The sequence below is a fragment of the Habropoda laboriosa genome, unplaced genomic scaffold (genome assembly GCF_001263275.1).
Source record: "Habropoda laboriosa isolate 0110345459 unplaced genomic scaffold, ASM126327v1 scaffold113, whole genome shotgun sequence".
Classification (NCBI taxonomy): Eukaryota; Metazoa; Arthropoda; class Insecta; order Hymenoptera; family Apidae; genus Habropoda; species Habropoda laboriosa.
This window is the reverse complement of record NW_017100216.1, coordinates 534,394-544,257: the sequence shown is the minus strand read 5'-3', so window position 1 is coordinate 544,257 and position 9,864 is coordinate 534,394. Positions and strand designations below refer to the sequence as shown.

Genomic DNA, 9,864 nt, shown 5'->3' with positions numbered 1-9,864 from the left:
AGAGTATAATATATTTTTTTTATTTTTATGATTCCTTTGACAGATGATCGACTGTGCGAAAAGTAGTAATTTCGGATGCGAGGGGGGAGATATATGCAGTTTGCTTTCGTGGTTACTGTTATCGAAAGCTGAAATACTTCCGGAATCTACTTACCCACTCTTAGGAAAGACGGGTACGTGTAGACTTGGGAAGTAAGTATATCGAAATGATGAAATATATTTAAAGAACATGAAACACAGGGGGCGATCTATATTAAAATATTATTTTTCTCTTGCAGAAAGATGGATCAAGCGTTTGGTGTAAGAATAAAAAGTTTTGCATGTGATAGGTATGAAAATTGCAAAATTAAGTTTCCTGCGAAACAAAATATCCCAAACGGGAATATGTATAGTCGGTGGAATCGATGTAGCGAGGTTGTAAAGTAAAGCATCTACGATTCATTTGTGAATTGATACTTAAAATTTTCCAAGTTGGCATTGAACGACCTTGAATAAGGTTCGTGCACCTTATCTTCCTGAAACTGTCTTAGGAAAGACGGGTACGTGTAGACTTGGGAAGTAAGTATATCGAAATGATGAAATATATTTAAAGAACATGAAACACAGGGGGCGATCTATATTAAAATATTATTTTTCTCTTGCAGAAAGATGGATCAAGCGTTTGGTGTAAGAATAAAAAGTTTTGCATGTGATAGGTATGAAAATTGCAAAATTAAGTTTCCTGCGAAACAAAATATCCCAAACGGGAATATGTATAGTCGGTGGAATCGATGTAGCGAGGTTGTAAAGTAAAGCATCTACGATTCATTTGTGAATTGATACTTAAAATTTTCCAAGTTGGCATTGAACGACCTTGAATAAGGTTCGTGCATCTTATTTCCCTGAAACTGCTGTTTCGGCGGTCAGAGTACGTGTACTTTGATATTTGACCGATTTTACAACCTCACTGTATCGATTCCACCGACTATACATAGATATTAACAGTATCAAACGAAGGATTATATTTAAGTATCAGACATTCAATCGGTAGAAGAATGACGCCTGGCGTATTATCGTATCAATGTGTGTTGCTTCGCGTGCAATTAACTGTAAAAGGTTTTCTTACATAAGCTGACCGGTTAATGTTATTCGCGCTAAAGTGAATACAAGACTATGCATTGAATTTATACGAGGAACAGGAAATTCTATCTTCTTCTCGTTTAATCAAGTCTAAAATAAATGGTCATTTGAAAAAAAAAATTAATCGTACTTTGCTCAGTTAACAATTGAATACAAATCTTTCGTTTGTCGATCAATATTGTGAGAATGACTGTTACCTGCGATGAATAGTAATATTCACTTGCAATGTTTGTCGTTAAGACGATTAAAGGTTTAACGGACTTTAGTTTCGTAGATGCAGAGGATGAGCTGTTGACAACAGTAGCTACACATGGGCCAGTAGCGGCTGCAGTGAACGCTTTATCCTGGCAAAACTATTTAGGAGGAGTAATACAATATAACTGCGATGGCGCTTTTGAAAGTTTGAACCACGCTGTACAAATAGTGGGTTACGACCAAACAGCTGATATTCCACATTATATTATTAAAAATTCATGGGGAACAAACTTCGGAGATAAAGGCTATATGTATATAGGAATAGGCAGTAATTTATGCGGTATTGATTTACATTTTTATATCGTAAACTCTCATTGCTTTTGTAATAACTCTCGTTACTAATTACAACTATATTGAACATTTTTACTTCACAGGTATAGCAAATCAGGTTTCGTCGTTGGACGTACTTTGAGTGAATACATTTGAAGAAAAGTATTTATATTAATCCTAAAATTTACATAGGATTCTTATATGTGTTTTTGATCGAGGAACCTCGAGAAACGACAATAATGTTAATAACAATAACATCCGTTAGACTGTATTTCCAATATTCTGTTACACAATTGACACAACATTTACGTTAGCATTATATCATACGATTATCCATGCAGCCATTTGTATATTTTTTACAAGTATTCTATTATACGCTAAACGGCAAAATAAAATATCGTTTTACAATATCGACTCTAAATTGATGCATTCGAAACTCCGTTACCTTTCTAATGTTTGTATACCCTGACAAAAATATATTATATAGCTTAATTCAATTATTATCGAACCATATTTATTTACCTATGTATCGTCCAGTGTACATTCAGAATTATTTTGATTGTCATCCGGATTCCATCCGTTGCAGGCCACCGATAATTTTGTCTTCATCTGTTTGGTCAACGGTGGAATCATGTGACGAGGTATTAAGAATGTGGACAGGTTGAACAGGTCCAAAAACACCTTGTATCTATCGCTATTAATTAAATATACAAATTAGTTACAAATCAAATCAGATTGTATCTCTTTTGTAACATGTTACCTTAAAGTAGATTTTAAATATTGATATCCCGACGATCCTCCGGTACCAAGTTGCTGAGACCCAATCATTCTTTGAACCATTAAAACATGATTATCTAACGGACGAAGAGAAATACAAGTAGTTCTAACGATTGAAAGTTATTCAAATGAAATAATCAAATGCTTCCTCTTACACCTCCATTTCGTAATGAGAGAATCAATGTCCATCAAAGCGGTCAAAATTTGATGAGGTTGACTGAATCTCGGTTCGTCACGGTACAACGTGATCATCACCGCACCTTGAAGAGCGGCGTAAGCGAATTTTCTTTCTCCCCGCGACACAAGAGCGTTGTGATGGGACTCGTTAAAAATCGTCTCGAATATTGCTTTCCGAGAGTGCACGTTCGCCAGATGATAATTCCTAAGTTGCTCCTTTGTATGTTTCTGCGAAAAAGGATATACCAGATAATTAAAGACTTTGTTCAATGTGAAAAGCTACTTGTATTTAGAGAAGAAAACGATTACTCGAGCGTGTTGTTCTTGCTCTACGAGCAACTTCTCCACGGATCTTTGGTATTTCCCCCAAAAGTCAAAGTCGTGAGGTTCGAGACCCGGCGTTCTTGCTAACCATCTTTGAACAAGACAACTGAGACTAGGTTCCTCTTCAGAACGTTTGATCGCCTCGATGGCTTTAGGATCTCTTCCGAACACTCTGGTGTAACTCTGGTTGTACTTGACTCTGTGCTCCTGTTTCACGCCCAGTTTATTCTCCAATAAACGGAACTGTAGCGACTGAAAGCCGGAGGCTGGGCACAAGTATTCTCGAAACGCCATGAAATCCAGCGGTGTCATTGTCTCTAAAATCGTCACTTGGTCCACCAGAAGCTGAAAAACATATAAATACGATTATTACAATTATTCAGATTGTCAATGAAGGAACGTCATCACTTTTGATATTAGATTTTTCCAATATTGGATAAATATAATCCTTTAAGCCATACTATTGCCTTTGTATACAGACGCCAAATCGATTCTACCTTAGTCTACGTCTAAGGCAGTCGCATTCACATTTCTATGGTTGCCATGCTTATGCACCTACCGCGTACGAGGTAGCAGTAATCATTGACACGTATAATGCGCGCCGACAATAACGTGTTATTCGTTATTCTCCGATGCGACGAAATTTCCAACGAAAAATCACCAAGAAGAAACGAAGAAAATATTGTAACGTTAATTATTACTCCAGCTAACACGATCCGTTACGGTTAACGATAGGAAAGTATATTTTTTCTGAGAATGACTGTCTCGTAGAAGGACACGCTGTTGTGTCTTGTATTAAATCCTACTTACTTAACCCTGCTACAGAACTTTTCAATAGGAACAAGAGGAGAAAACGCGACGACCACACCTGCATTCTGTGGTATGGAAAGAGCGCCTACGAGCATGTTACCTAACTCATCTATGCGTGTCAGTGCAGGGTGTCGCATATCATCTAGCAGTATTAACTTACTTAGATCCCACTGTTATTTCTGCAGTTCCCACAATCTTTCTTATTCCGGCATGAAAGAAGAGGAGAAAAGTAACAGTAACGAAAAAGTGTAGCATTGCTGAGAACCTTGACCCGTTTGACAAACTCTCCACGACGCATTAACACGGTGAAAACAATTTTGATCGTACGGTGATCGTGAAAAGTGTACAAGGTGTTTCAACGAACACTCGTGAAAAGAAAAAAAAAAAACGAAAGATTTAGTTTACGTTTGACCGCCTAAAGCTAATATCGACGATTCGAAGAACGCTGCTCATCTTCAATCCTTTCCCTTTCTTTTTTCTTGAAATATTCTTCATTATCGATGAGCAAAATAAAACATATGACAGTCTTGAAGGGGTGACGTTAGAAATTTGATTAGAGCCACCGCAGTGGAGTAGCACCCCTGTCATAAATCTCAATGCTCTAATTGGCTTGCGATTAAGGGTCGTTCACGTTCCTTCCATCACTGTCATTGTCAACATATGGCTACTGGCCTTCTTTTCCCAGCGTATAGGATTACCAGGTGATGCGTCGGTGGTGAGCGGGAAACCTATTTACCATTCTCTCTCTCTCTCTCTCTCTCTCTTTTTAAACAATCCTCCCACAGGACAATGTTGAACCGGTCTTATTGTAACATCCATAAAATACGATTATCTGGCTGGGAAGTTCGGATCTCGCTTACTTTTAGAATGAGGACAATACGGTTTAATCTCTTCAAGATTTCCAGAGTCCTCGACTCGTTCAGGATCTGAGGGACTCGATTCTTCTGAACGGCTGTGTGATTGTTGGAGGTACCATTCAACGAGTCATAGCCGTTCGGTTCGGAGTTGAAGAGCGCTCTGACCGAGTCTAGTTCGTAGATAATCTGTTTGAACCAAAGTTCGTATGCTGCGGACCGATAAAATGAGAAATAGTAATTTTAATCGTTTCGTCTATTCGGAAATTAAATTGTTCCGATAGTTGGAATGAATTTTTCGAGAAATTTTCCTGAAAATTTCATTCTTAAAATTATTCTCATCGTTCTCTCTTTGAGTTATATTCTAGTTTCCTCTTACGTAATATGATTTTCTTTTTGTTCAGATTACGAACAAATGAAAAAACGAACGAACTGTTTACCCTGGTGAGTGACGATAAAAAGATGCTCATCGTGCACTTCCTTGTTGAACTCGGCACTCAATAACCTTTGTGCGGTCAAGATTTTGTCCAATCGAAGATATTCTCCGTAAAGCATTCCAGACCCTTCGTTTGACTGGTCATTCTCCTGATCGTGACCTTCCCTAAAAATAATATCACCACGTATTGCGATTAATTTGTCAATTTTTTTCGTCGTTCTAACGGTTTCGATTAACGAAAATCGTTCGATTTGAAAAGTAACGGTTATTCGGCGTAACGGTCACTTTTTGACCGTTATTTTTGTCTTCAAATTTGAAAATGGATAATTTTAAAGTTAGATTTCATATTTCGCCCGGCGACGATTTTATTGCAAAACTAAGATTTACACACTGTTTCCGTTGCACGAGAAAATATTTACAGGAAACTACTTACGCAATGCCATCAGATAAGGGACAAGCCATTTTTGAAAAAGCACGACGATAGTAATTGTCAAGTGTAATTTGAAAATGTTGAATATTGCATGCAATAATTTTTCACTTTGTAGCGACAATTGTTAGCATGAATAATAAATAAATGTCACGGTGAATTTTACGCTGATAGTCCACTTTAGACAAATCCTCTTTCAGGTTGACATTTCGTTAAGTTTTAATGAGCACCACTCGGTTGGCCGAATGACAACAAGCGACACATGTTGTCGGCGAGGTGGTTGAGCCACGACTAAAAACTGAATGATCACTGACTCGCGAAACTATCCCCTTTATATTTCCAAGAGCTAGGGCACATGAATGAATAATTGACAGTCACAACATCTTTAAATGTTTTAGCATGCAAAAGGCAATCTATAAATAATCCAGCACGGAAATTTTTGCCGCACAATCTTGCTTGACCATCGACTTTAATTTTCCTTCTTCGATCGCACTGGAAATATAGATGCAGCTAGTTCTACAATCGATAATTCGATTCGTACGTAACGGATAATCGTGTTCTCTTGATTGCAAAATATTGATGATCGAAGTATCGAGAAAAGAAACGTACGAATTGTTCTCTTCGATAGATCGATGGCAATCGATTAGATGGTAACTAAAATTACTTGGAATTGTAAACGATCTCGTTAATCGCGAAATTTGCCTTGAAACAGCATCCTTCGATCGATAATAAAAAATCGAATTGTACCACTGTTAGAAACAAAAATTGTAGCAAACGGTTTACCACTTTTAAACTTATTAGTTTAGTAGATCTCCGATAGATGTCGCGAGGGAGGTACATTCGGGTTATCTTTGTTGCTAAATCGAGACGACAGATGTCGCGTGTGGTATGTCTGAGCGGCTGATTGATACTTGCGAAACTACTTTTTTTTCCATATTTAATCATTATTAACGCATTCAATAATATTATTGGAAAGTGATAAGAATTTTAAAGAGGGGAAACATTAGTACATGCAATTATTGACGACGTTTTCAGATTATATAATCGATCAGTTACATAAAATTTATCGCTTTTTTGTTATCTGCATAGCGTATGCGATTGTAAACATTCAAAATATCGAGATTCGTAACGCGTTCACGAAAACAAGAACGAAACGTTGCGCAACATTGACCCTGCTGCCGTCATTCCGAATACAAGTGACGCCTCCGAAATTATGCACGATTATACCTGTTGTCGATATGTAATCCAGTGCCGTAGCAAGAATAACGCAACAGGTGTGCACATTGGCGTAGCGTTCCCGATATACTTTTTATTCCGTAAAATTTATTTTACGGTTCGTCGCGAAATTTCCATCAGCCAACTTTTTAATTGCCTTTTTAATAGCCGTTTACATGCATAAGTTACCCGACGTTTATTTCTCCTCGATCCGATGTTTTCCTCGCTTCTATCAAACTTGTACATTTATCATTCTCGTGGTATCTTTCGATTAATTAAAAATGTACTCGGCATTTGCGATTCGATTTTATTCCTTTTACGTGTCTGGGAAAAAAGGAATAAGAGAAAGCAACTTGTCGTACTACTTTCAGTCGACCGACAGCGATCAAGTACAGCACTGGTCATGAGAGTGTATTCCCGAGCGATAGCAGCGAATCGGTGTGGATATCTTTTATTCGAGTAAGCTTCAACTGGTGTAATGATCGTATTCGGTGTATATTGGCACTGTTAGGTCCCGTTTATATGATAATAGTCGGCCAATCCGTCGTTCTGTCGATTCTATCAGTTTTCGTGGTGCCGCGGTGCTTGATACAATAAATCTACACATTATAACCTCTCGACTCTCGGCTACGTTGATCATCGAGATACATATATTGTTCTGAGGTAAGTAAATTCATGACATGGCAAATTTGAATAAATACCTACAATCTTTAATTCATCATTTATCTCCGGTATCTGTGAAAGATTCTGCGTGTCTGGTGTTAGGTAACGAAATTCAAAATTATCGTAACGGCACTGCGACTGGCGTCGATGTAAACATTTGTTCGAGCGCCGTTAAAAAATCTGGTGTTTCTCCTCGTTCCGGTAGAATCGCTCAGTCGGTAAATCTTATAAAATACTTCAATTAAAACTACATATAGCGATGTGTTGTGTATTTGTTTATCCGATAAACTCGTGTTGCGTGACACAACGCTGATGTAAATCGTGCTCAGACAAAAGGCCTGGGGAGTTTCGTATCAAATGGGAGCAACATCAAACAGAACAATACACGGTGGTCCTTTTGTAAGGGGAAAAAAAGTTTTCTACTTTTCCGATACTACGAACGTAGCGCGATGCATGCCATTTCTCACGAATTGTTCGCGAATAGAGATATTACATACAGAACCATCGTTCTTTCGAGAATTATCTTTTTTAAGCTTCATCGACACCGCTCCCTCCCCCTTTCGGAAGTTTCCATTACACACACCTCTGAGTTGCAATAATGAGAAGAATTAAACGAACGAAATTCCAACGACCGTAGAGAGGAAAACAGGAAAATGGATATCAAATGCAAAATAGGCAGTGATTTTCTTCGATAATTAAACGTGTAATACCAGGTAGAAATCAATAGAGTGTGTGCACGAACTACCGTTATTTCTGCGGTTTGTTGGTTTTTGTTTCACACTCTGTACACATACGTGGTAATAACATGTACCTACAAGGGGTCAGAAAGGGAGAGATCGTATCAGAGTTCGTTATGTTTATACTAGATATGTATTACATTACGTTACGGAAAATAGAATAAGGCCTAACGGATCTTGTTAAGGTACGTATGTATAGTTTGTAGAAAAGAAATATAGTGAATTCGTAAAATCGGTCAGGCGTTGAAGTTTATTTAGCGACGACGGCCGACAACCTGTTGTCGAAGTCTGCGATCTCGATGAAAATGAATTTCACGTTTAACTTTAATTTTGGGGGGACCAAGGTAGAGACGTATCTAGCGTAACCAGCGCCTGGGGCAAGCGCGAAATTTGCATCGTTACAATTCTCCTTTTTCTCACACGATTTTGACTCTGGAGAAAAATAAAAAAACAACTTCATCAACAATTTCACAGCCGAGTCTGGTACAACACCACTGGAGAATGTTGCGGCTAAAGATGCACGCGAAACACAGGAATAACAAGCGTAAACTACTAAAATTAACCCTGAAAATAAATTTATCTCAACAAACACTATTTCTTTCGATTTTTTTCTGCGCCCTCCTGACATTGGCGCCCAGAGCACGTGCCCTACTTGCCCCATCCTAGATACGCTTCTGGTCCAAGATAATTTCAAGGTAATATTATTATCTGCGAACGTATTTCAGTGTTAAATAAAATATGCATTTATATGTCAACAACAAAAATCGAAGGCCTTGAGAATTCCGTGAAGAATGACCTTGGAACAGAAATATTCTCTGTAGCGTATATACGTCCTTCGATACGATTGAAATTTCATATGAAATATTTTTTGTATAGTTACAATTGAAGATATTTAGGTTTTAAGCGAGACAATCTATATTTCTTTCACCGACTATACATATTGCCATTTATGTAAGTATATTAGAAATGTATCGACGCGTTAAGATGTTTATAGGATTAATTTTTCTTTTTTCTCTGAAGTAAGATGTCGAAGGTCGTTCTTTACTCGCAAAATATCAGTCCACCATGTCGTGCGGTACTGATGGTGGCGAACGCGATCGGATTGACGCTGGAAGTTCACGAGATTAACTTGGCGAATAGGGAGCAGCTGTCGGAGGAATTCATAAAGGTAGGAAGTTCTACGGTTTTTCCATCCGATGAAACGTGATGCGTTATCATGAAATAGAGCTCAAATACACGTTCGGTTTCTAACTTTTTCTCCTTTCTTGCCAGATCAATCCTCAGCACACGATCCCGACGTTGGACGACGACGGTTTCATACTACCGGACAGGTAACCGATGCGACTTGTTATTTTTAAATGTTGCAGGTTACCCCTGTAGGTCGGTTACCGATTTAATTCACGATTTGATTATACAGCCACGCTATTATCTGCTACCTGGTGGACAAATATGCCAAGGATGATTCCTTGTATCCGAAAGACTTGCAGAAACGCGCGTTGGTCAATCAGTTCCTTCATCTCGACTCCTCGACGCTTTTCTCTATAGCGAAGAGCGCTATCGTGAGTGATTCATACGCATAAATCTTTCTTCATCTCATAACTGTCTTATCTAATAATGTCAACAAATGTTTTTCACCATTGGTGGGGAATGCATACGGGACAATGGTGTTAATGTTTCTTAATCCCTTAAGCGGGAAGAGAGTTTTCGCATGTCGTTACGATATAGCGGTGTATAAAATGTTAGAAAATCCTTATCCTGCTATTCTATACTGTTTTTTTTTTTTTTTTTTTTTTTTTACAA

General features: G+C 38.0%; 3 protein-coding genes across 5 annotated transcripts in view; 2 read left to right on the top strand and 1 right to left on the bottom strand.

Annotated features, from left to right (window-relative positions):
• LOC108570850 (cathepsin O-like) overlaps positions 1–2,054 on the top strand; it is a 3,988-nt gene extending 1,934 nt beyond the window's left edge. The window contains exons 4-7 of the mRNA XM_017932772.1: positions 39–192; positions 279–329; positions 1,386–1,654; positions 1,749–2,054. Coding sequence (XP_017788261.1) covers positions 39–192; positions 279–329; positions 1,386–1,654; positions 1,749–1,786 — 512 coding nt within the window. The 3' untranslated portion in view covers positions 1,787–2,054. The remainder of the gene's footprint in view (positions 1–38; positions 193–278; positions 330–1,385; positions 1,655–1,748) is intronic.
• Positions 1,857–5,756, bottom strand: LOC108570849 (tryptophan 2,3-dioxygenase). The gene is made up of 8 exons (XM_017932771.1): positions 5,456–5,756; positions 5,027–5,187; positions 4,593–4,798; positions 2,908–3,267; positions 2,577–2,826; positions 2,405–2,498; positions 2,167–2,338; positions 1,857–2,109 (listed from the first exon to the last, which is right to left on the bottom strand). The coding sequence occupies exons 1-7, from the start codon at positions 5,482–5,484 to the stop codon at positions 2,167–2,169; spliced, it is 1,272 nt and encodes a 423-aa protein (XP_017788260.1). The 5' UTR covers positions 5,485–5,756; the 3' UTR covers positions 1,857–2,109.
• A 1,287-nt stretch (positions 5,757–7,043) lies between these two features.
• The window catches only part of LOC108570861 (glutathione S-transferase 1-like), a 5,535-nt gene continuing 2,714 nt past the window's right edge, over positions 7,044–9,864 (top strand). The window contains exons 1-5 of one of the 3 annotated variants that reach the window (XM_017932791.1): positions 7,044–7,123; positions 7,230–7,327; positions 9,085–9,232; positions 9,337–9,395; positions 9,482–9,623. In XM_017932791.1, the coding sequence (XP_017788280.1) occupies positions 9,089–9,232; positions 9,337–9,395; positions 9,482–9,623 (345 nt within the window). In that variant the 5' untranslated portion in view covers positions 7,044–7,123; positions 7,230–7,327; positions 9,085–9,088. Of the gene's footprint in view, positions 7,328–7,408; positions 7,546–9,084; positions 9,233–9,336; positions 9,396–9,481; positions 9,624–9,864 lie in introns of all 3 variants that reach the window. The other 2 variants (XM_017932790.1, XM_017932789.1) reach the window with 2 other exon arrangements.

Coding starts and splice junctions, on each gene's coding strand:
- LOC108570849 (XM_017932771.1), bottom strand. CDS start 5,484: ATGGCTTGTCCCTTATCTGATGGCATTGC. Junction 3,268..4,592: donor GTATTGTCCTCATTCTAAAA/GTAAGCGAGATC, acceptor TATGTTTTTCAG/CTTCTGGTGGACCAAGTGAC. Junction 2,827..2,907: donor AGCAAGAACAACACGCTCGA/GTAATCGTTTTC, acceptor CCTTTTTCGCAG/AAACATACAAAGGAGCAACT.